Source organism: Myotis nattereri, assembly GCF_964212035.1.
Source record: "Myotis nattereri genome assembly, chromosome: 1".
NCBI classification, from domain to species: Eukaryota; Metazoa; Chordata; class Mammalia; order Chiroptera; family Vespertilionidae; genus Myotis; species Myotis nattereri.
In genome coordinates this window covers 52,349,152-52,376,220 of record NC_138075.1, presented here as the reverse complement: position 1 = coordinate 52,376,220, position 27,069 = coordinate 52,349,152, and the positions used below count along the sequence as shown (strand labels likewise).

Here is a 27,069-nt window from a genome sequence, read left to right as displayed (position 1 = left end):
TCTAGCCAGCAGTATACAAACTTTTCAGCTATACTTAATTTTAGGAAGGTTTGAGGGATTAAGTCCCAAGCACAATTCATTCATTACACCTATTTCTCAACAAAATCCACTAAATCTCATAGATTTCATATTAAAATTAAATGATTATATTTTTGAAATCTATTGTGAATCATGAACACAGACACACACAGAATCTATATTTGAGTCTTCCCAAGTTAAGGTATCCATTTTTTTTAAAACATATTTTATTGATTTTTTTTTTTTACAGAGAGGAAGGGAGAGGGATAGAGTTAGAAACATCGGTGAGAGAGAAACATCAATCAGCTGCCTCCTGCACACCTCCTACTAGGAATGTGCCCGCAACCAAGGTACATGCCCTTGAAGGGTCCCGGAATCAAACCTGGGACCCTTCAGTCCGCAGGCTGATGCTCTATCCACTGAGCCAAACCGGTTAGGGCTATGGCATCCATTTTTGTTATCAGTAGTACCTTGTAAGAATGTTGAAAATGGGTCTGTGAACAACCACTGAAACCTACTATAACCATGTATTTCCATCATACTGGGAAAACATTTGGCATTAGGAAGGAAAGAGAAAGGAAAGCAGACTCTTCCTACTTGATAATGAGCTAGGTCCACTCCATTACTGCAATCATTCCCATCTCTGTGGATCATGACCTCTTTACTCCAGGGATGGTTGCCTATACTTTCTAGTTCTCTAGTTAGTTTTAGCTTGAAAGGAGTAAGACAGCAAGTGTAACTGTAAAAGAAAAAAGCAAACATTTACCTATGATCTACATCACGTGGGCGTTTCAAAGAATTCCTTTTTTCTTGTTCATAACGAAGCTGCTGCTGTTGCCTTCTCAGTTCCTCTCGTTCTCTAGCAATACGTTCAGCTTCCTTACGACGTTCCTTCAGACAACACAGAAGGAAGAACCAACCAATGCAAAATGAAAACATAAGGTAAGTATATATGCAACCTTGTTTTAATCCTGTCATTAAGAAACCATCATAGACAATCACTAGGCAAAACACTTGGGACAAATACATAAACAAATATGACTCTAGGAATCAGTAATCTAGGCTATAGTTACTATTCTGCAACATTAAAAATAAGAGATTGATTGGGTGGTAAAAGCTGGCAAGTAATTGGGAAGGTCAGATTTAGTTCAATCATTTGATTCAAAGGAAAGCACCCACAGGGAATTAGAAATAGAGTTCTTAAAACATATGGACACTAAGGGCCTTAAAACCCTGGATGCAATTCTGCAGAGAGGCATTATTACCTTCCAGCCTTGGGAAATCATTCCCACTATAATATGTAAGGAAATAGTTATTTTCTAAGATTGGGATAGTGACAGAGCCTGGATTACAACTACTCTGGACTCATAGTCCTATGCTCAGACTATTAGGCTGCCATGATATTGCAGAGCTTGAGTTATTACCAATTGGCTAGAACAAAGTCACTACTGAATGTATTTTTAACTAGCATCTAATTCATTGTTATCTTTCAGGGGTACTTAATAAATGCTCATTAGCTGAACTCATTCCATAGAAGCTTTACCAAAGTAAAGCAAATTTCAGGGCAAAAATCACAGGGTTTGGAAAAGGTCAGTTATTTAAGATGAAAAGATTTTCTGACTGCACCTGTTCAATACGAATGCGTTCCCTTTCCAAGCGTTCGCGTTCCATTCTCTCTCTCTCTAGTTTTTGCCTTTCAATTTCTAGGCGCTCTCTCTCTCTGAGTAAGCGTTCCCGTTCTTCCCGTTCACGAATTATTCTAATGCGTTCTCGCTCTCGACGCTCTCTTTCTGCAATCTCTCTTCGTCTAACAAAAATCAGTATTTAGAAATACTTAAATTATGCTAGCACTGTGTGAAAGAGAATAATTTTTTAATTTGAAATTTTTATTGAGATTGGCAATTTTAAACTTCAACTTAATCTAAGTAGTTTTAATATAATTGGAAAGAAAACTCAAAATAAGAAAACTTTAAACAGACCCCAACACTGTCACTTATTTATTAAGACTGTCAACTGAGCAGCTGAATTTTATACAGTAGTTGCCTCTTAGATGATTCCTGCTTAAATAAAAATCCCACTATAATAAGAGCCCATTAATAAATTGACATTTTGAAAAGGAGATATTCTACATATGTAAATTTACAAAACTACAATTTACATTGTTTCTGACAAAAATTTCTATAGTATACAGTCTATGTCCTTAAACAAGGTTTACCTTATTTTGATGACTTGGGGGTTATACTCATCAACGTGAATTACAGCAAATGTTATATATAATAAAATGGAGGACCTTAAGGGCTTTTCTGGAGTATTCATTAGCCCATAACAGATGGCTCCAGGTAAATGCATTTTTTAGTCAGGAGATAGCTCAAATGTTTGCTGAACTGAATTAACTTCTTATATCAGACTTTTAATAGTTTTTGTCATTTCCTCACTCTAAGGAACTCAGTGTACTTTGTCTCTCAGTATGTCTTCCTCCATCAACCTAGTAGTTCTCAATCCCCCATGGAAATCTGAGGGGCATTTTTAATCATTACAATGACCATGGAGTACTACCAGCATTTACTGAGTAGGGACCAAGGATTCTAAATACCTTACGATGCACAGGATAGTCCTGCACAACAAAAAACTGTCCAATACTCCTAATATCTTTCAAATGACATAATGGACATTTATGTCATTAAAACAACAAAAAAAATCACCTTAAAAAATCTGAGCCTAAAACTTATTTTTAATAAATGCTAGGTTGGCTTGTTTGCTTTGACATGGTTTAATATTCACTACAATTTCCAGAAATGCAACTTCCTGTAAAAAAAAAAAAGGGGGGGTATTATATTCTCTTGAGAACTTCACTAAGAGTTGTTCACCACTTCAGAAACGACGTCATGATGTCAACACCACTCCTGGTCTTTGACTCACCAATACGACATACCAATATCAGTCTGTATTTGTAGCTGTCACATTTTCATTGAGTCTAAAGAGGGGTACAAACATCTGACTACTTCATTAGGTCTTCTGGAGAGGCATGCCTAAACATTCACATCTGGAATACATGCTTCATTATAAATTACTTTATTTCTCCTTTAAATTAGAGTTAAGGCATCATATTGATTTTCTGGGAAATTATTTGTATAGGTAGGTACATTATATATCAATTTTATTTCAGAATAGTAAATAGGGTACTGCAACTTTTTTGTTACATATAAAAGGGTTATGAGTCAGATAGTTTTGAGAATTGCTGCTCTAGTAGCCACTACTCTTTTTCTCAACTTGTCATTTAAATAGGAAGCTCAGAATATTGGGACTTCATAAAAAAAGGGGAAAAGGGTTCTGAGTAAAGCAAGGATTATTTCCTTTTAGTAAAGTGTGTGGCAATAACAGTATTATTTAAGTTGACAGAAATATCTCTGGCCTAACATTCTTGTGTATGAATAGGTGAAATCCCATAAGTTACCTCTCAATTAGATAGGTTAATTTTTGGAAATTTATATTATAAAACACTTTAACAAGAATATTTTAAGTGGTATCCAAAAATTAACATACAAAAGCAAATTGGCACTCATGGTGAACAGCTAATATACTGCCACCAAAAGTAGAAATGTTTTTTGTTCTCAGTTTCTTTTAAAGAGAATTCTTGGTTTGAGAGATAGAGCTTGAACAAAATAAGATTTACAGGGCAAATCTTCCTTCACTGGGGCTCTAGTCCAAAGTATAATACATGTTTTCTAAAATGTCAACATACTATTTGAATACTATAGCTTACATTGAGACTATCTTATCTCAAAAATCAAATTTTCCTTTAAAATCATCTTTTATGGCAGCAACTTTGGAGAGGAAAGAGCATTGGACTTGGAGTCAGAAGACTTGGGTCTGAGTCCCGACTCTGCCACTCATTAGCAATGTGGCATTGGAAGAGTCATTTAGCCTCTCTGGGCCTCTTTTTATTTTTCAATTATTTAATGGGTATAACTAACCTTACAGGACTGTTGAGACAGAGACAATAGATGGAAAGGTAACTTTGTAAATTGTAAAATAGCATGCAAACTTGAGAAATAATTAGGTTTTACTCTATTTCTTAAAAGAAGCAAATAGCTTTCTGTGGGAATACAATTCTAATAGTATTAAATATGTACTTATAGTTAAAGACAGGTATAAAATAGACTGTTTCTACCTTCGAAGTTCCATTGCTTGTCGCAATCTTTCAAAACGAACTAAATGTTCTCTAAGTCTTTGTTCCTTCATCTTTTCAAAAGGCAAGATGTCTTTCCTTCTGTAGTCTTTGTCCCTTCTTTTATCTAGGCTAGCTCTCTCCTTTTCCTTGCTTCTTCCATGAATCTGTAGAAAAAAATTATAGAAGGACTAGATGTTACAATAATTTTGGACTGTTTTCCACGTTCAGCTGGTCATTTAAAAACCTTAAGTGAGTAATGGCATTCCATTTTTCTTAGATTTTCTAGCATGGCATTATTACAGAACTAAATTAAAGAGGAAGGTTATAGAGATCCTGAATTATCTTTTTTTGCAGACAGTAAAATTATATACAACATCCCTTTCAGAGACTTACTTTCTCATATCTTCCTCTTCTTGATGGCCTACAATGATCTCCTTTAGTTTGGTCTAGTATTACCATATGTCCAGGGCTCTTTGAACCTAAGAGAGAAAAAAATATTAGATAAACATTAGATAAATGTCTAAAAATTATTTCATTTAAAAAGTATAATGTGAAAATGCTAAATTCTTAGACAACTAGATATTCACAAACCAATACATGAAATTAAAAAACCAACTTATTTTATGAGAACATAAATGCAAAGTTTTTAGAACTAGCTCAATCTGCTAATGCAAATATTTTCAGTAATACCAAAGGATCCCAACTCAACAATAGTTGTCAATCTATGAGAGAATTAAGGCAGCCCAGATTTAATAGTAAGGAGGCTTAGTGTGACAAACACATGTGTTTTCTAGGAGTAAAAAATAAGACAATTAGTCCTATTGGACCTCCTTTTCTAAAACAGTAACACCTAACAATGAAGTTTAAATATTTATCTGGTTTTAATTTCAAGTTTTCCCTTCCACTGTAAAATTAAGTTGTAGAATAAATTAGAAAGAGATTGAGAAGAAAAATACATAGCATACTTATTCGCCTCTTTTCTTCACTTTTCTTAATGAATTCAGAAGTTTGGCCACTTGATCCATTATCATTCTTCTCATCTTTACCTTCCATTTTCTTAGTATCCTTGCTTTCCTTTTTTTCAGATTTCTCAGACAACCTTTTCTCTTCTTTTTTGACAGAGGCTTGTGTCCTGACCACAGCACCGCACGCAAGAACACAACAGAATGAGAACCAGTGCATCAATGTACCAAAAAGTCAGTGTACTTATCAAAAAATAAATCCTTACTTGCTACTTCTATCACTCATGTTTTTTTTGTCCCCAGAATTTCTGGAACTACTCTTTTCATCATTTTCTTTCTTTAATTCTTTCTTAGATGGATCACCTTTAACCTGAAAGGTTCAAATAGAAAAAAAAAAACTTTATGTTTTAAAGTTACATTTTTATGATTATTAAAAGTATATTGATGGTTGAAAATTTGAAAAATATAAACGCTAAAAAAATAAAAATGAATGCATAAAAATCATTCTTAATTTTACGTCTTACTAGGATAACATTTTTAAATTGAGAATTACTAGTCCTCAAAGTAACTCTTTATAAAACAGGTAAGCTTACTTTTTCAACAGAGATTAACTGTCCATGCAGCTCAGTGCGATGAAGATGTGCAATACACCTGGATACCTCTGTGCTTGAAGACATAGTTACTATGCCATAGCACTTGGCTCCAGGACTTCGAGCATTTGTAACTACCTTTGCACTCAGAACCTGGAAAATAAGATTATACTTTAGAAAGTTTTACTTCACAACTACACAGATTTTAAATAGATGAAACTTCAGATCTGAGACTATTCAAGTTAAAGGATCTATTTAGGTACATAAATTCATGATAAGGACAAATTTGCATACATATAGTGTATGTTTCATATACTTTTGATCACCATCTACCTTGCCTATAAATACTTAGTAAATATTCAAGGGAACAATTTAAAGCATCAAAAAGCAATTTATAATGAACTCATGTGCGTATTTGCATAACCCATGGACATAGATGGTAGAGTGGTGAGGGCTTCAGGGGGTAGAGGGGTTGCAGAGGGCAATGGGGAGGGAAAGGGACATATGTAATACTTTCAACAATAAAAATTTATTTTTTTAAAAAAGCAATTTATCTTTTTAGTTTTTCTTTTTATATTTTTCAAATATACATCCAAAAACACAGTCCCATCAATTAAGTAATGGTACCGTTAATGAAAGCAAATAACATTCTCAATTAGATTTGGGCCAAAATTTCCATTACAGGACCCCTTGAATCTCTTAGAGAGAAAAAAAGGAAAGAAAGAAAACAAAAAAGATATGTGTCACACAGCCAGTGCAGTGGTTGAGCATTGAACCAGGAGGTCACAGTTTGATTCCCGGTCAGGGCTCATGCCAGGGTTGTGGACTTGCTCCCCATTGTGGGGACATGCAGGAGGCAGCTAATCAATGATTCTCTCTCATCATTGATGTTTCTATCTTTCTCTCCTCCTGCCTTCCTCTCTGAAATCAATAAAAAAAAAGGTGTCTAGAAAGTTCCTAAGTGGGTTTTAACATTGTTCTATAGTCTATATGAAGCTTTCACAAATAATCAGCCAGATATAAAAAAGCAGCCTTAAAAATGCATTCTAAAAATTTTACTTTAAAAAGACACTTTCCGCCCCAACCAGTCTGGCTCAGTGGATAGAGCGTCGGCCTGCAGACTCAAGGGTCCCAGGTTCGATTCCGGTCAAGGGCATGTACCTTGGTTGCGGGCACATACCCAGTGGGGAGTGTGCAGGAGGCAGCTGATTGATGTTTCTCTCTCACCGATGTTTCTAACTCTCTATCCCTCTCCCTTCCTCTCTGTAAAAAGTCAATAAAATATATTTAAAAAAGAAAAATAAAAAATAAGACACTTTCCATTTATGGCCTTTTAAAATGTCTATTCCTATAAAAACAACAAATAATCTCAGCTTTAAAAAACGCATAGTTTGGACATATAAGGCAGAGATGGGTGAGTGAGAAGAAAAGAAAAGTGAGAGAGAGCAATCTAGGGTGAACAGAGTGGAACACAGACATAATGCCAGGAAGAGGTAAACAGGGAATTTAGGAGGTTTTATGGTTATAGGTGGCTAGAAACTTAGCTTTTATCTTTAACTCTGGGAAAGGCCAACTTGCCCAACAGCAATTTTATCAAGTGTGTGGTATCCTTCTACAGGTTTAGTCCTAATAAATGCCAACATTAAAATACTGTTTATTACCTCAAACAATAAATTACTGAAAGTTATACAAAAAGTATACCACAGCTGCCCTGGCCAGTGGTTAGAGGGTCATCCCACACACTGAAAGGCACAGGTTGGATTCCTGGCCCCAGTCAGGGCATATGTCAGAGGCAACCAGTGTGGGAGGCAACCAATCAATGTGTCTTTCTCACATCCGATGTTTTTCTCTCTCTCCCTCCTCCTCTCCTACTCTCTCTAAAAGTCAATGAAAAAAATATCTTCAGCCCTAACCGGTTTGGCTCAGTGGATAGAGCATCGGCCTGTGGACTGAAGGGTCCCAGGTTTGATTCCAGTCAAGGGCATGTACCTTGGTTGGGGAGACATTCCAAGGAGGGCTGTGCAGGAGGCAGTTGACCAATGTTTCTCTCTCATCGATGTTTCAAACTCTCTATCCCTCTCCCTTTCTCTCAATTAGCTTACAGTGGAGTAGGTTAATAAATAATGTATTTTAAAATTTAAGTAGAAACTAATCAGTGCCCTAAGGGTTACAGATCAACTGCAATTCAATTTAACAACTATTAATTGAATATTCAATTCATTTTTGACTATTTTTCTCTTCTGTTAGTTTTCCCTTGTCAGAGAAACTTTTCCTAGTGAACCAAACCACAGTCAAGCCTCCCCTTTTGTTCTCTTAGCACCGTGTACCCTGCCATCACAGCACATATCACTTCATCTAACTAAGTATTATTTTTACCAGTTTCACATTTTACTCCAGCACTGGACTGTTTTGTTTTTTCCAATTCTATATCCCTTTGCCTAATATTAGTCTACCGATATTTTCTAGATGACCAGATCTGCCTCAGCAATCCTAGGTCCTAGAAAAATCAGGATGAATGTGATGAATAAAACTCAGTTCCTGGCATAAGTGGGCTCAAAATATGAGCTTTTAATACAAAGATTCCCCAGGGCTCAGAGTGAGATAATATGATGAAACTCACCATTACCATAGAACTCAATAATTATGCCTATATCAGTCCTAAGAGAAATAAGAGAAACAATTTTGACTAAATCCTTGTTTCAAATAAAGATAGTAGAAACATGGATAAAAAGGCAAAAAGAATGTACCTTTCCATATTTGCCAAAGAGGTTCTTCAAATCAGCAGCTTTGGTATTAGAAGAAAGTCCACTAACCCAGATATTTTTAGTTGAGCTTCCACTGCTCCCACTAGTACTACTTGTACTTCCTAGAATAGATTCAATTATCAGACAGTTAAGTATCTCAATTGGATTTTTTAAAACAAAATTATTAGGACCACATTCTTTCAAAACTATAAAAACCTCTCATTTAATTTTGACAGTATAACTTACTCTATCAAAACCAACCACAATAATAGGCAATACAACCATAGTGAGGAAACAAGTCTGAATACTGCATTCTTTCTACTAAATGAATTTTAAGTGGATAAAAACATCAACCACATGGTCTTCGACTTTTGCTGTTAAGTGTAATAATTTATACTCTACCACTGCACTACATAAATACAGGCAACCAGGAAACAGTTATCTAGGAATGAAAGACTGCTTAATTACCTATGTTTATTATGGGGTTTAGGTTCTGAAAAATTGGGGGTGCAAGAGGGAAATGTCAAAGCAAGAATTTAAATGTTTAATAACAAAGGCTAACCAACCATCTCATTTTCATTATTTATTAGAGAAAGAGTAAGGGAAAGTGGAAATTATATGCAGTTGGATAACTCTAGACTTAACCAAAGAAAATCTTCTAAAACAAATTAATTACAAGAATAAAGACAGAGCCCTAACCGGTTTGGCTCAGTGGATAGAGCGTCGGCCTGCGGACTGAAGGGTCCCAGGTTCGATTCTAGTCAAGGGCATGTACCTTGGTTGCGGGCACATCCCCAGTAGGAGGTGTGCAGGAGGCAGCTGATCTATGTTTCTCTCATCGATGTTTCTAACTTTCTATCCCTCTCCCTTCCTCTCTGTAAAAAATCAATAAAATATATTTTTAAAAAGTTTGTATTAAAAAAAAAAAGAATAAAGACAGAAACCTTAACATTCTTTAGATAGGTAAACGGTTATATGAATGATTTCTGTATTATTTCCATACACAAATTACAGTTTCACACATACAAATGTCAGTTCTTAGACTATAGGCCTAGTTAGTCACCCTTCAGTGCGTTTCTTCAAATGTGCTGTTATTGAAGGGGAATTTTCATTCATTTGACTTTATTTGGAAACTAATTCTTAACCACTATAAGTATATAAGCAATTAAAAGTAACAATTTTAATTGCTTTAAGTTAATATATGTAGAAAGAGTTAAAATTTTCAATGTTTTTAAAGACTATGTGCCACAAGTTTTAGTTGAAGAATTAGTCAGTGTAGACTTATGAGAAGACAACATACACCTACCTGACTTGAATATTTTAAATATGAATGGTTGCTGCATTCCTATTCTTATGGAACACATTTATTAAAAGGATCTGTTTTATCTTATGAAATGTCAACCAGTTTGTGTATCATTTTTGTTACCAGTAACATTTGAGCCCACTTTTTTTTCTAATTACAGATTTAAACATTTTTAATAGAAGAAAGTTAACATTTAACCAAGATTACTCCTCCTGAATTTAAAGAATAACAATAAATTTATTATATCTTACCTAGTAACCAAAACTGTAAAGAACCTAGGTATTGCAATTAATTGTAAATTAATAAACAATCATAAATTTATAATATTTATTAATAAAATAAATTTATTAATTTATGATTAATAAATAATCATAAAATTTCTAACTATTAAAATATGCCAAGAAAATACACTAAATAAACCATATAAGACATATGCCACTCCTTTCTGGGGGCACTAAAATAGGTATTTTAGGATTTTGTATTACCTGAATGATATTATTTCTTTAAAAAAAAAACAGAAATATTTTTCATGTAGACAGCATATATACAAGATGAAACTATAGCGTATGGCCTTGAGATAACCAGAGACTTCCCAGTAACAGAAAGCAATCAAATATTGTACCTTTAAGCTTACAAGACTTTAAAATAAAACTATTTTCCTATATAAGATTCCAAATAAGTCAAATTAGGAAGTAAATTCTGAAGAATTAAAATATACTGCATACCGGTTATGTTACTAGAAGTATGCCCTGATTTGATGAATGAAAAACAAAACCAGGGGAGGGTGGGGGTTAGGGGGAGAGATCAACCAAAGGATTTGTATGTATTCATATAAGCATAACCAAAGGACAGAGACACCAGGGGGGTGAGGGCATGAGCAGGGGGGGGCGCGGGCAATGGGGGAGATAAGGACACATGTGTAATACCTTAATCAATAAAGAAAGGGGGGGAAAAACCATAAAACCAAATATTAAAGACTGATTTCTTTTAAATATTATATTCCACAAATATCTATAAGTATAATTTATAACACATTTCCTACTAGAAAGAACCGGGGTAAGGCTGCGGTGGAGTGTAGGGGTTACAAATGACTGCAACTAGAAATAAAATACTTCTGAAATCATAATGTAAAAACTGGAATATCTATCATATTAATATTCAATACAGTTACTTGAAAACAATGTTAAAAACACATTCCAAAGGGATTTTTAGCATACTCAAATTAGTTTACAAATTAACTAAAAAGTAATGCTTCTATCACACTGAGAGTTTGCTGTAGTCTAACTCCATAGTTTACACAAAGGCCATCCAAAATTTTTAGTACATCAATTTCAAGGACTAAATGTCAAAGGAAACCAGATGCAATTATTCCTTTTTTAATGAAAATATACAATTTACCATTGAAATAAATAGAAATAAATCCATTACCTTTCTCATCTTTGGATGATGTCTTGCTGTCTTTAGATTCCTTTGAAGAGCTAAAGAAGCAAATCACCAGAAAAAAAAATTGAAAACAAAAAACAAAGAAACAAAAATCGAACAGCTTGATATTGGCTATATTTCAAACTGGTACTATTCATACAAATTAACAATTCCAAAGGCCTAGATTAGGTTATTTGAACAAATGAGTCCCTTAGGATTCTTGCACTGATTTTCCCCAAGATGCCTGAAGATCTAGATTTTCTGACAATTCTATTCAGTGGATATATGGCCATCTTCTCCAGATTTCAGGACTGGGACTTGACTTCATTTGTGTTGTTAGGACTGATAGTTGTTCATTAACCATCATCACAAGGATTTTTAAAAATAAAACACAAAAAATTGTCAATTTGAAAAAACAAAAAACAACAAAAAAAACAAATATATGCTGACAATTCGACAATGCAATCAGTAGAACACACTGCATATTATGAAGATCTTGAAAAAAAATTTTTAAGTAACTTATGACGGTCAAAAATATTATAGGCAGGATCATAAGAACTAATTACAGTACATGGTCTTGAAGCCACCCCCTTAATGTAGAGTGATCTTATTGAATGCTGGAATTCAGTATCGTAAAGAACTGACATAGAAAAACAAACCTCTTTGCTTGACCAGAGGCCCCAGTAGACGAGGGCCCTTTCTTCAAAGTATCCTTTTCTTTGTCTCCAGATTCTGCTTTCTTAGTACTTTCTCTGGCTTCCTTCTCGACAGGATCACCCTTCACGAAGTCTTCCTTCTTACCATCTTTTCGGTTCGCATTCATCTCATAATCCTTGGTTTCCTTCTCCGGGCTCTGTGCAATGGCGTCCTGCCCATCTTTTGGCTTACTTGCTTCAGAATCTGTAATTTTCACATTTTTACCTGTTTCTAGGAGGTCATCACCATCAAAATCCAGAGTGATGGCATCTTCAGCCTGGATTGTGACCGAGATGTTGTCATCCTCAGCTTCTTTCACAGTCGCATTAGCTTCCATCTCTTCGTGAGCTGTGTGATCAGCCTCAGCTAGGCTCCCTTCTGAAGGAAGAGGTTTAGATACTTCTTGTGTACCATCACCAGAACCTGCTATATCTAAGAGGATTTAACAGGAATAAATATGGCAAAACAAGAAGTTTAAACAATTTCATATTCATAAGCTAGAATAGGACCTAGAAAATATAAAGCCAGTTATTAGCACTGATGGAAGGTTAGGAAAAAAACACAAGGGTATTAACTAATATAACAATCCTTTACCCAGGATTACTTATTCTTCATGGGGGAAAAATGATCTCTATATATAGATACTAAACAACAAAACTGAGAAAATGGTTTCATCCTGAGGATACCAGCTCTTCATTTCTGGTTATAAGTTAATGGCATACGGAAGATTTTTTTCCCTCTCCAGGAGATAGTGACGAATGTGAAGATGTTATTCAATGTTCGAATCGTCTTGGGATTTAGTCCTTGTGACCTTCAGAACTCCCATGGTGACGTCTTGAAAGGTCACAGCCTGAGGATATCAGTCAGTCTTCAAAGTATTTCGGGCCCCATCTTTTTCGTTCTTCTTATTTAATTCTTGGGTAGTCCAGAATCATATGGGAAACTGCTACAGAAAGCTCCAAAGATGGCCTGCTCCATTATGTTCAGGAAATTGGTTATTTCCAGTCTTCATCCTGTCCAGTCGGTCCCGTAGGTACCATTTTCAAAAGGTGTCTTGCATTCCCCCAAAGAGAAAGACTTCAGGCATGAGATTTTCTTTCAGTCAGTAACTTTACTTCATCATTGCTTCTAGGCTTTTTATTTTGTCTTGCTAAGAACCCTGTTCCATGTCCTTTGACCTCTGTCCAAGAACTCTTCCATAATCTTGTACTGACCACATGTATTGCCACAATGTCCCTGTAATTGTAATGGGTGAGACAGCTCTCCTAAACTACTAAAACTGTCAGAAGACTGTATGAAAGTTTGTTTAAGCAACAAACAAAAAGTCAGTCTCTTAGTCACCCACCATTTTTAGGAACATGTGCAAAATTAACTATCTGTTTACATGCTATAACTCCAATAAGCACATATGAGTTACTGCAGTGCCAGTCTTATGGATATAATCAACTTACCGTATGCTAGAAATTTTTAAATTAAAATTAGACTAAATAAAAAATGGCATTGTCCACTACAGTAACTAATATGTACCATTAAGTTATAACATATTTTAAGTGTGAAAAGAAAATTAAAACCAATTGAAAAATAAAATCAAAATATTAACTTAATTTACTAAATTGATAAATTTAAAAATAAACGTATTTAAAAATAATATTTCAAATAAGGAATGCTTTATTTTCATATAATTTACTGTTTTTCTAAATATCAGCAATTTTGAAACTCTACTTAGCATCACACATACCTTTCTCATTTTCTTCTTCCTCACCATCCTGAAATTCAAAGAATAATTAAATGTTAAATTAAGTCACTTAAAACTGGATTTTAGTAATAGTACAAAATCAGTCAACTTAAATTGGTATATAATTTAACAATATTATTTAGGGATACCTATCACTAACAGATGTAGAATATTCCAATAAAAATAAGAGCCCATTTAAGGAAATGTGGCACATGCCTGATATGATTTTAGATAAGAAAACAGGCAAATCCATCAAAAATTAGATAACGCACTGGATAATTTTTCAGTATTCAAAGCTAGTTTATATAACCCAAATCTTACTCATATTAAGAGCTGCCAATAAAAAGAACAAACTGATTTTTTATGTAACTCAGTTCATTCTTAAGGCACACTGTTCAAAACAGTACAAGAAAATATAACCTCAAGACATACACTTTGATGAGCTTAAATGTATATTAACAGACAAAATAAACAAAAAACACACTCCCCTTTTAGGCATCTCAGAATAAAAGAAGGAAGACTATAAAACTAGTTAGTTTCAAATTATTCATTCCTTCTTATCCGTTAAAAATGAATTCATAGCGCTAGTTGGTTTGGTTCAGTGGCTAGAGCGTTGGCCTGCAGGTTTGATTTCGGTCAAGGCACGTACCTCAGTTACAGGCTCGATCCCTGGCCCTGGTCTGGGCGCATGCGGGAGGCAACCAATTGGTATGTCTCTCTCACATCCATGTTTTCTCTTTGTCTCTCCCCTTTCCTTTCACTCTCTCTAAAAATCAATGGGAAAATATCCTCTGGTGAGGATTAACAAACAAACAAAAAAAGAATTCATAGTTGTCACATAGACAATGGCCAACCACTCTAATAATTTACATTTAATAAATAAGTTAACATTTGTGCTATAGGTAATCAAAACAAGGTAACTTTTGTTTTTAAATGAGTGATTTTAAAATATGTGATCTTCACCTAATCTAAAATTAAGCATGTGTTAGCTTGAAAACAGGAATACCACAAAGGGAAAAATCTTATTTACACCAAGCAAATACAGCAAAACTCCCTGAAGTAATAACACGAAGATAGAACCTACATTTCCCCAAGTTAAATATCATAACGAATAAGCAAAGTAATAAGCACTATAGTCCCAATAATACAAAAAATTAAGGGATGTTTTAATTTACAACTTTAAAAAATAAAACCTGTGTAGAAGTAGGTCACTTTCAGTCAAAGCAGTGTGAATTTACCACATACAAAGCTTTAGGGTAGTGATTCTCAAACTTGGAGTCTGTACCAGTATCTGGAAGGGCTTATTAAAACATTGCTGAGTACCAACCCCAGAGTGTCCGATTCAAGTCTGGAGTGGGGCTTGAGAATTTGCGTCTCTAACAAGTTTTCAGGTGATGCTGATGCCGTTGGTGCAGGGACTACAGTTTAAGAACCACTCACATGCTTTAGAGTGATAGCCTAGCAGTAAAAGAAGACTCACAGCAACATTTAACTGTAAACAAAACTTTAAATGTTTATCTTACAACACAATTTCAGATTCATATAAAAGCATGTATTCCTTAAAATAGCAAATATCTTACCATATGCTCAAAATTACATTTGGATAACTACCATATTTCTAAGAAAGCATTTTAATAAATTTTTTACTTTAAGTTAACCCACAAGTGTCCAATGAAGGAATGACCAATTGTTTTACACACTAAAGTAATATGACAAAAACTAAAAACACCAAACCAACTAAGCCACAGCGTAGAAAGTAAAATAGTCCAAAATAAGTTGATTATTGATAATAATGTGAACCCTATTATTATATTACATTATGTTCTAATAATCTCAATTATTGTATTTGAACAAGTTGTTGTACTGGAAATAGCTGTAATCATTACATTTCTAATCTGCAACATTTGGAAAGGAAAGAAAAATATTTTAACTTGGGTAGAGGGGTAGGCCATATCAGCAAAGGGTAAGTTATGCTAGAATTATCGATACATCTTTTTCTTACAAACTCTCTGACTTTAGTAATTTATCTTGGAGGAATAAGTGAACTAGAATACCTAAACTTTTACTTAAAAGCAGACCAAATGAACCTAAGGAAGGCAACTTGCCTCTCCTTTATCTACTTCTGATGCCAATAGCAAACCACTTCCAAGTTAATCTTTTAAAGATCAATATTGATAGATTCAAGGAAAAAAAAAATGGCCGAAACCGGTTTGGCTCAGTGGATAGAGCATCGGCCTATAGACTGAAGGGTCCCGGGTTCAATTCCGGTCAGGGGCATATACCTTGGTTGCAGGCACATCCTCAGTAGGAGATGTGCAGGAGGTGGCTGATCGATGTTTCTCTCTCATCGATGTTTCTGGCTCTCTATCTCTCTCCCTTCCTCTCTGTAAAAAATGAATAAAACATATTAAAAAAAAAAAGGGAAAAAATGGCCAAATTATTTGCTATTCTGAAAAATAAAATTCAAATACTGTGATGTAAAAAAAATAAAAACAAAACAAACCCTTTCTTGCTATGGTTCCCACCAATTAGAAATCTTACTTCTAGCTGCTAAACTAACCAGAAAGGTTTGCCTTATTTGGCTGCAAACGTTTTAGATATCTATCCTAATTATTCAACATGCTTTCTGAAGGATTTCATAACTTTAGTTACTCAAAATAATGCTTTGCTACATATACTTAAGTGTCCCTAGGAGAAGCCTCTTAACCCAGCTTCTAGAACATAAAACCAATTACCATGGGGGTGAAGCACAAAAGCAACTAGGGTTAATAAAAAAGATGAGCCATGCATCAGAACACATTTATTTTACTGAGAAGTTATGTGCAGTAAACACTGCACTACTAAAGTTAAACCAAAAGTCAAAAATAAGCCTAAAGCCCTAGCCGGTTTGGCTCAGTGGATAGAGCGTTGGCCTGCAGACTGAAGGGCCCCAGGTTCAATTCTGGTCAAGGGCATATGCTGGGGTTGTGGGCTCAATCCCCAGTAGGGAGCGTGCAGAAGGCAGCCAATCAATGATTCTCTCTCATCATTGATGTTTCTATCTCCCTTTCCCTCTCCTTTCCTCTCTGAAATCAATAAAAATATATATTTTTAAAAAGCCTAAAAATCCTTGAAATAAAGAAACAAACCATGAAATACAAGAAAGAAAATGGGAAAATTTTCCTGTCTAAATGCTATATATGCACAGACATGATACAAACCCAAAGCTTCTCTATTTCTTTTTATTTTATCGTAGGAGAAGCAATGATTACTAAGAGACAATGATTACTAAGAGCAATGATTACAAGGCTAAGACTTATTTTTCAGTTAACAAAGTGGTTGGTATTTACCCATTCTGTTACCTTCCCCTAGTCCAGTGATGGTGAACCTATGACACGCATGTCAGACGTGACACGTGAACTCATTTTTTTGGTTGATTTTTCTTTGTTAAATGGCATTTAAATATATAAAATAAATATCAAAAATATAAGTCTTTGTTTTACTATGGTTGCAAGTATCAAAAAATTTCTATATGTGACACGGCACCAGAGTTAAGTTAGGGTTTTTCAAAATGCTGACACGCCGAGCTCAAAAGGTTCGCCATCACTGCCCAGTCAGTGGTTGGCAAACGCATTAGTCAACAGAGCCAAATATCAACAGTACAACGATTGAAATTTCTTTTGAGAGCCAAATTTTTTAAACTTAAACTATATAGGTAGGTACATTGTTATTAACTTAATTAGGGTACTCCTAAGGCTTAGGAAGAGCCACACTCAAGGGGCCAAAGAGCCGCATGTGGCTCGTGAGCCGCAGTTTGTTGACCACGGCCCTAGGTTAATCTTGTGACACATATATATCATGTGCTAACTAAGAAGACTGCTTCTGAAAGGCCTCCTTTCCCCTGACTTGTATATAAACACTGTATTCAGCTTGGCCGATTTAAAACAAATCTTCAAAATAACCCTATCCATTTGGCAATATGCTAAAGATAATGGGAAGTATAAAATATCTGGCACATAATACACAATAAATAGCCATTGAATGAATTTACTGAATAAATATAGTGAAGACACTGCTATTTTTAGGTGGAGGGACTGAATTGACTGCTCCTTTTTATATATGTAAAGAGTTTAACTGCTGTACTGTGTCAGTATCACAGAATTCACTAGTGTGAATTTACTAGAAAACATTTACTAGTGTGGAGTTATTTAATGAAAAGAATACCAGATTAGGCATCATGGGACCTGAATATCTTGTATTTTGTCTTTACCACTAAAACAGTTTTACTCTGTGGTACTGTCATCTATCTAGATGAATTTCACCTTTAACATAGAGAGAGATATGACCTAAATAGTGTATATATAATTAGATAAGATAATGGATGTAAGAAGTTCTTTATAAAAAGTAAAGCATTAGGAAAAAGCTTTATGGAGGAAATGGAGATAAATCTGCCTTTGAGAGGTATATAGACTTCATATGACAAAAAAAGGGACAAAGGCAAACAGAGAAAGGAATACAGGGTGTCCCCCAAAAATGTATATGCACTTTAACAGCCTGATAGCTCAATTTTGAAAAGGAAATGTATTTTAATAAACACTGCCTTTATAATTAATTATTCAAAGTATATGTATACATTTTTTGGGACACCCTATATACATGGTGTGATCATAGAAAACAGAAGATTGAGACTACAGGAAATTTTAAAGAATTAAAGCATTAGCAAATACAAACATTTTTGAGAAAATTTTCCAGAAAATTCTAAAGTAACTGTATCTTAAAGTTAGTAATACAAGCCCTGACTGGTGTAGTTCAGCTGGTTACAGCATCATCCTGTGCACCAAAGGATTGCGGGTTTGATTCCAGGTCAGGGCACCTATCCAGGTTGTAGGTTTGATCCCCTATGTGTATGTAAGGCAACCTATTGATGTTTCTCTCTCTCTCTCCCTCTCCCTCTAAAACCAATAAAAACACGTCCTGGGGTGGGATGGATGGATGGAGATATATGTGTGTGTGTGTGTGTGTGTATACACACACACACACACACACACACATACCAAATTCTATCTAGTATGACAAACTGCTTAGAGGCTAACACCTAAAGGCTAAAGATTTAAGCTTCAAGTCAAAGCTGGAAGATTGGCTTAAATAAATACATCTCTATACAAATATATTTCCTATTTACTTATACTTTTTTTGTTGCTGTTAATCCTCACCGGAGGATACTTTTCCATTGATTTTTAGAGAGAGTGGAAGGGAGGGGGAGAGACACAGAAAGAGAAACATCACTGTGAGAGAGAGACATCAATTTGCTGCCTCCCGCACATACCACAACCAGGGCCAGGGATTGAGCCTGCAACCCAGGCATGTACCCTTGACTAAAATCAAACCCAAGACCTGTTCGCAGGCCAACGTTCTACCCACTGAGCAAACTGGCTAGGGTGTTAAAAGCAAATAATAATCATGACTTTTAAGTTTACCAATAAGGGATGGGTGAAGGGGACTTTTTAGAATATATCTTGTCTTATAGCTTTTACTTTGGATAATTTTAAAATAAGATTAAAATTTTAAAAAAGCAATACCTAAATACTGAAAATAAAATAAAACAAGTCAACCTAAGCATGTATTAGCTGGTGTATAACAATATAGAGCAGAACTGTACAAAAAAAGAGTAATTTGTTCATTCTTACAGGAGTACATCCTTAGAAGAGAACTAACTGGAGGGGACAAAAATCTTAAATTATTTTCAATAATCATATTGGTATTGATTGGTATTATCATCCTAAGACTGTTGTGGGTGTGCTGTGAAATAAATGAAGTCATTAACTGAGAAATATCCCTATGAACTCATAATCTATTTTACCTTAAAAGTAAAACAAACAAAAAAAACATTCTCTTGCACTGTACAGTGAAAGGGCAATGAACAACCCTTCCCCTGAGTCTGCTGTCTTAAAATAGCATTTACAAATCAAAGGAAAAAAAATGGCTGATTTTAGGTCTAGAGCAGGAACTAGAACAGGGGTGGGCAACCCCTGGCACGCGTGCCAAACATGGCACACCAGTTAACTTTTGCACGCGAAACCCTCTCATAATTTTCCATTTACAATTTTTTTCTTACTATCGACTTTTTTATTTTTCAGATAAATTCAGTATAGGTGCATCTTAGATAAATAAATAATTTTACATAACAAGTTATCTTAAAGACCATAGACATGGATTGATGAGAGAGGAGAAGAGCTATTTCTATGCCTCTGCCTTAACTCTCCCTGCCTTCCTAGGTCTGACCAGTGTTTTGGTTTCATCCACATACGCTTGTGGATCTTTGGTTTAGTGATGAATTTTGTTAATTCTCGTAATAGGAGTAGCCTGACAGATGAAAGTAGTAGCTCGTGCAGATCTCTGAAGGTCACGAAATATAAACCTGATATAAAATCTCTGTCATCAGTGATGCAGCAGCAGAAGTCCCACTGATAATATCAAACGGAGTCATAAAGTTTTCTGTCGGACTATCAGTGTACATGTATACATTAAAAAATAAATGTATTTTTCATCATCATATACTGTGTTTTTGTCGCTCGAATGAATTTTATTATTTCTTCAAGGTTCTTCACATACGTACACCTTAAGAGATATCAAGTAGGCGTAACACGTTCTCAAAAAATTGGGGTTGGCACACAGAAGAATTTTGAGCCAGAGATTTTGCTGGTTTTGGCACGCACTCACAAAAAGGTTGCCCACCCCTGAACTAGAACATTACATACCATAAAGCAAGGAGGCAATCAGACTATTCGTGTCATGTTGAAAGAACACAAGAGCCAACTTGTGGAGGTATGTATATACTTTCAACATATGCCCCCCCCCCCCACAGTTACAGATGGGACAATTTGAGTATTAATAATATAATGAACTGAAATACATTAAATGTATTTAAATGAATTCAAAATGAAACTAAGGGAGAAAAAAGGAAAAATAAAAAACTCAGTCACTGTTGGGAGATGCTAGTGAACCAGCTCACTATTCTGAAAACTAGTAAATGAAAGGAAAAGAATCAAACATATATCCTGGCTTTCCTGTGTAAACTGTACCACTGAGAAACCAAATAGCAGATGAGAAGCTTCTCTTTCTAGAAGCATTCTAGGTATTAAATAAGGAAAAAAAATGACAGAATTAGAACATCACCATTTTAATCAATGGGGTAGGGAACAACGACTGGCACCATCACCAAAAAGTACTATCAAACATTATGTGCATCCAAATGGAAGAATACACTACCTACGAAGTAACTGTGTGTTGGCAGTAGGGGACAGGGACAGGGGGCACCCTGAATTGGATAGCAAGCCTCTTGATCCTATAACCAACTAACCAATTTACAGGAAATGCAGTAGACAGAGGAATATGTGGAATGACTGTACAAGAATGTAATCAGCCATAGTCAGTTTGGCTCAGTGGATAGAGCATCAGCCTGAGGACTAATGGGTCCCAAATTTGATTCCGGTCAAGAGCACATGCCTGGATTGCAGAAGGCAATCGATCAATGATTCTCTCTTATCGTTGATGTTTCTATCTCTCCCTCCCTCTCTAAAATCAATAAATATATATTTTAAAAAAACGTAATCAGCAAAATCTACAGGAGTTGGCAAACTACACTAGATGCCTCATTTATAATATTTTTATTGAGACAGCTATGTCCATTCATTTATCTACAGTCTAAGGTGCTCTCACACAACAGAGTCGAAGAGGTGTAACATAGACATATGACCTACAATGGCTAAAATATTTTCTACCTGGCCCTTTCAAAAAAACTTTGCCAGCCCTAACCAGTTTGGCTCAGTGTATAGTGCGTCAGCCTGCGGACTCAGGGGTCCCAGGTTCGATTCCGGTCAGGGGCATGTGCCTTGGTTGCGGGCACGTTCCCGGTGGGGGGTGTGCAGGAGGCAGCTGATCGATGTTTCTCTCTCATTGATGTTTCTAACTCTCTATCCCTCTCCCTTCCTCTCGGTAAAAAATCAATAAAATACATTTTTTAAAAAACAACTTTGCCAACTCTTACTCTACAGGATAAACTCAATTTCTTCAACAAATAAAAGTGGGGGGAGGGGAGATGGAAGGAAAAACCTAAAGATTAAAAGATCTGATTTTTTTCCTTTTTAAAAAATATTTCACAGTTCATGTTTTCTTTATTATTTTTTTTAACAATTCTTTATTGTAGAAAGTACTACATATGTCTCCTTTTTTCCCCTATTGACCCCCTCCAGCCTGCACCCACTCCCCACCTCCCCATTCCCGCCTCGACCCCAGGACCTCACCTCCCCATTGTCTGTGTCCATGGACCATAGGCCATGAATATTGAATAGTTATTTTAATTAATCAAAATGTGTAGATCTTATTTGCATCTGGATTCAAACAAAATCTAATTTTTAAAAAACTACAGACAAGCATTTGGATACAAACTATATTTGATGAAATTTAAATCTTACATTAGGAGCGATAATATAAAAAATAAAATAGTTCCCTTCTAGAGATACATACTGAAAAATCTCAAGCAAAATATGAAGTGTGGGATTTGTTTCAATAATACAGAAAGGGAAAGTGAATGAAGCTATAGATAAAACAAGACTGCCCATGAGTTGGTAATAGCTGAAGCTGGGTGATGGCTCCACTCTACGTAGTATTCCTTAATGCGCACGCAAGACAATACTCATGTAATCATCAAGCCTGTCATGATGGAATCCGGGAACATTTATTTTTCTAGATGTTTCACTATACATTATTTATAAAGAAAAAAAGTCATTTTACTTCAAGAAAACTCTGAAGTAACTACCCTATCTTTTGATACAGTAAAGGAAAACTTGCCCCCTGATGAGAAATAAACAGGTTTTTTTTTTCATTATCAGGATGGAATGGGAGCAAGGCCATCTCTAGCCCATAAAAATTTGTGCAATTAGAAAAAGGCATCCTCTATGATATAATAAATATATAGGCTAGTATGTGAATGGGGACCCTTAGACATGATGCCGCCACAACACACAACCTGCACAACTGTAGGACTGGCCCTTGACGGAAATTTTAAAAGTATATGAAGTATACCTTGGTTGCCAAAGTATACACAGAATTCAACTCCACCTTTTTGCAAATTAGTTATTTAGAAAAGGCACTCTCTCCATATCTTCCTCATCTGCTCTTTATCACTCAGAAATGAACGTATTTGGAAACAGTGTGGGGGACAAGTCTATACACTTTCACAGGCCTAACATTTCCTTCTTGAATTATCTAAATTATCAGAAATATTTCTCCGGAAATCTGGTTTCTCCCCATTGCAATAAATATAGCCTCACCAGCATTTCAAAGGCAAGAAAACTGCTGGAAAAAAGGCATGACCAGAGGCAATCAGCTAAGCTGTCCATGACCATAAGCCCCCACTTCTAGTAGGTAGTACACTGAGGAAAAAAACAGGATTGATCACTATTTTTCCTAAATCCAGTAAACAGAGGGAACCCCTATCACTATTTGAAAGTGAACTATTTAAAGAGGAGATATCAACAAGGGGTTCTTGAATACAGATATGAGGAAAAAGACAAAGGATAATTTTAAAAAACAAACACTGCAGAAAATGAACTATAAATGTCTATTTACAGGTTCTGTGAGTCATGCTTTAAAATGTATACTATGTATATCACATATACCAAAAACATACTTTCACACACAATAGAAAAGCAGTCATTTTCAACACACACATACACACCCCAATACATGTTTAGATTTTTATTTTTATATTAGCTCCATCCTAATAGGAGTATTAAAATTAACAAAAATGTAACTAAAACTTTAAAAGGGATAAGTACTTTTAAATGATTTATTTTATATCAAAGTGACAAAAAAATCAAGCAGAGTGTGGACTTCTGACAAGACTGGTAATCAGAGTTATGTTTTCTAGAAAGGATGGACAGCTTTTATTTTTGTCCTGAAAATGGTAGAAACCTTATAACTTCTAAATATCTTTGTAGCAACAGAAATTTCAGCTGTCAGCTTTGAGTATCTTTTATATACCATACAAATAACTTAATATTAAATTTAAGGCAGTTTTATGAGGTAGAGAATTACAAAGTCAAACTAAGATTCCTTCCAAGCCCTTCCACCCACAATATCAAATTCATAGGACTAGATGTAAACTTACTTGGGCTGTTAGAAAGGTATCATCTTCACCTTCTTGAGCTTCAATTTCCTAAGTAAAAGGGTATACAATAGCTGCTTTACAAGATATCTGGGTAACATGAGAATGCTTTTATGCTATACCCAATTATCACTAGTCTTATTTCCTCACAATGTCTATGATACCGTGGATGCAAAGTCAATGCTTCACAATTCAGACAACCTCCTTTATGCCAAAATAAAGACAATCACACTGGTAGAGAATTAGAAAAATCTCTTTCTTGAGGCCTTCATTTATTAGGTGACGTAGAACATCAGTGTTTTAAGCGTGACTAAGCACTAACAGCACTGACTCACTAATCCACTGATTTAGTTAAGACATACCACTAGCACTAGCACACTTCAAAGTGAAACAAACGGTCTGTTTCATTCAAGAAAAAGATTTTTAAAATAATATGCTTTTAAATTATACTTTTATAAGTAACCTCCCCACCCTTGATAGTACCCAAGGAAATGCAAATTAATATTTTATATCTACTAAAGTAGCAAAAAAAAAAAGATCACCAGGTAATGGTGGCAAAGTCAGAGCAAAATTGGTACACTCATTCATAGTGGGGTAAAAAACAACTTACATGTCCCAAGTTAAGGGAGTGGCTATTAGATACATAGAAAGCAGTTTAATAAATTATGGTATAAAACACAGATTATGAAGTCCTTATGTGGAAATATTATATAGAATAAATAGCAATTATTTAGAACATTATATAGAATAAATAATTACTAAGTAAAATATATACATGTGTGGAAAATAAAGTAAAATTAAAAAGGTCTTTTAAGGCAGCAGGATTCTGGGTGATTTATAAATAACTTTAAAAATATATTTTTTGAAAATTCTGGGATTTCCACATTGAACTAGAAAAAAAAACAACTTATTTAGTACTTAATTCAGCTGAGTCGTGTTTTAAAAAAACTGGCTAAAGACCTGACTTTCGATGTCCTCTTTCTCAATATCTTCAATTGCTTCTGCCTCTATTAATTCACGAGTTCTCTTGTTTTCTTCTATGGAAAGTAACTCCTTTAAACGCACAGTCTCCTCTTCATTTTCACCAAACTCTTCAGAGTCCTTTAGTTCATCATTTCCATCTTGTTCATGTGCCTCTTGATTCTCCAATTCACAGTCCTTTTAATGGTAAGAAAATTTGGTACAACTAGAGGCAAAGTAGTGTAGGCTAGCCACCAAATGTTTTTGGTAATTTATATCTCTACATGTTTTAAATTTTACCATATGTTGACTTTATTTCCAAAGTCAAAGTTCAGTCATTTTACCTTATACATTAACTATGTCTTTAAAAATGGGGGGGGGGGGGGGGGTCTAATACCAAAGTCATTAAATCACATTTTGAGTTCCCAAATCTCTCATACGGAACTACACATAAACTGGATTGCTATTAGAGATACTCTCAAATTCCAATTACTTAATATTTACCAACTCACATCCTAGGGCTCTCCGAGAAAATATGGCTTCAAAGAAATGACTTGATTTCTCCAGGTGCCATAGTTTAGTTTAACTTCAAGGACCCTGGAAGTCATATATTATAGCTAATGTTTATTTCTAATTAATAATAAGGAATCGCAACTGTTATACAAATGTCTGTTCTTGAAAAATATTCAAATGATTAATTTAAATGTATATGTCTTGAAATGTATCACTAAGCCACAATGCTAAGTAGGCAGGGGAACATTGGCTGGGATTATCTCTGAGGCTATGTCTATTTGTCTTTCAAAGTTTATAGGTACAGGATACTTCAGTGCAAACAAAGAAAAGCCGCCATCTGTTTAGTTTCCTCTTTAACTGCAGAAAAGGAGCTGAAAGCAGTGAACATTCCTTCTTCCCTTCCTATTCTTACAGTAAACCTAGCAGATTTAAGAAAAGGTTTCTGGGTTAAAGAAGAAAATGGCAGGGCCATGACGATTAATCATTCATAACTGAACTGTAGTGAGGGTACAGAAATTTCTAAGGGGGGCAGGCAAAAACAAGAAATATGATTGTTTGGGGATGTGGAGTTCTTGGGGAACAGGGAATTTCCAGGACAGGGTTTGACCAACCTCGCGTCACATATGAGTGGAGGAACATTGGGGACTGAAAACAAATTGTCAAATTTTTATATGACAATATAAGAATAAGTGCAAATAAGTAAAAAGCAAGGTGAGTCACTGAGGGAACATCATCTATTCTAAAGTGCCTTAATTTCTATCAAATACATCATATATTCTGATACTTCCAAAGTGAAAAGGAAATATAAAAAAGAAACTGAACATATATTTAAATAGGATTGGGGGTTGTTTTTGTTGTGTTTTTTTTTATAAAAAAAAGCTCTTTTGGCCCTGACCAGTTTGGCCCAGTGGATAGAGCGTTGGTCTGTGGACTAAAGGGTCCCAGGTTCGATTCTGGTCAAGGGCATATGCCTTGGTTGCCAGCACATCCCCAGTGGGAGGTGTGCAGGAGGCAGCTGATCGACGTTTCTAACTCTCTATCCCTCTCCCTTCCTCTCTGTAAAAAATTAATAAAACATATTTTTTTTAAAAAAAAAAGCTCTTTTGGCCCTAGCTGGTTTAGCTCAGTGGATAGAGCACTGGATTGTAGACTGAAGGGTCCTGGGTTCGATTCCGGTCAAGGGCACAGGCCTGGGTTATAGGCTCCATCCCCAGTAGGAGGCAGCCAATCAATGATTCTCTCTCATCATTAATGTTTCTTTCTTTCCTTCTCCCTTCCTCTGTGAAATCAATAAAGATATATAGATAGATAGATAGATAGATAGATAGATAGATAGATAGATAGATCTATCTATCTATCTATATATATATTTTAAAAAGCTCTTTTGTTCTGACATATAACCAGGTTCATTTAATAAAAACACAAAGGTATCCTTTGCAGCACATATTAGAAACAATACTGTTATGCTGAATAGAAGTATGTATCTCCTTGCAACATTTCAAATGACTATAAAATATCTATGGGGAAAAAAAATCTATGAACTGAAGAACTAAAAGTTGGACATTTGAAAATTAAAAGATTTTTTTACTCAGTCACAATGTTCTTTTAGCTTACGGATACTTTTTGCTTAAGCATATACTCACTAGTGAAGACAACCTGAGAAAATAAGAACAAAGGGGTCGCGACCCACAGGTTGAAAACCACTGTCTTAAGAGCTCAAAGAAAAGTTAATTACAGGCACTCAATCTTCAATTTTAATGGATCCCTGGGCAAATATTGCCTAAGATTATCTAATTTCAGGGTTAACT

The 27,069-nt window shown here is 35.1% G+C and overlaps 1 protein-coding gene across 2 annotated transcripts in view; it reads right to left on the bottom strand.

The window, feature by feature from the left end:
* The window catches only part of SLTM (SAFB like transcription modulator), a 52,085-nt gene that overhangs the window by 9,379 nt on the left and 15,637 nt on the right, over nucleotides 1-27,069 (bottom strand). Inside the window, exons 4-16 of one of the 2 annotated variants that reach the window (XM_081083913.1) lie at nucleotides 24,749-24,946; nucleotides 23,792-23,839; nucleotides 13,645-13,672; nucleotides 11,870-12,338; nucleotides 11,217-11,266; nucleotides 8,489-8,607; nucleotides 5,745-5,894; nucleotides 5,418-5,521; nucleotides 5,155-5,321; nucleotides 4,583-4,668; nucleotides 4,190-4,353; nucleotides 1,645-1,825; nucleotides 785-909 (exon numbers count right to left, since the gene is read on the bottom strand). In XM_081083913.1, coding sequence (XP_080940039.1) covers nucleotides 785-909; nucleotides 1,645-1,825; nucleotides 4,190-4,353; nucleotides 4,583-4,668; nucleotides 5,155-5,321; nucleotides 5,418-5,521; nucleotides 5,745-5,894; nucleotides 8,489-8,607; nucleotides 11,217-11,266; nucleotides 11,870-12,338; nucleotides 13,645-13,672; nucleotides 23,792-23,839; nucleotides 24,749-24,946 — 1,889 coding nt within the window. The remainder of the gene's footprint in view (nucleotides 1-784; nucleotides 910-1,644; nucleotides 1,826-4,189; nucleotides 4,354-4,582; nucleotides 4,669-5,154; nucleotides 5,322-5,417; nucleotides 5,522-5,744; nucleotides 5,895-8,488; nucleotides 8,608-11,216; nucleotides 11,267-11,869; nucleotides 12,339-13,644; nucleotides 13,673-23,791; nucleotides 23,840-24,748; nucleotides 24,947-27,069) is intronic. The other variant, XM_081083914.1, reaches the window with a different exon arrangement.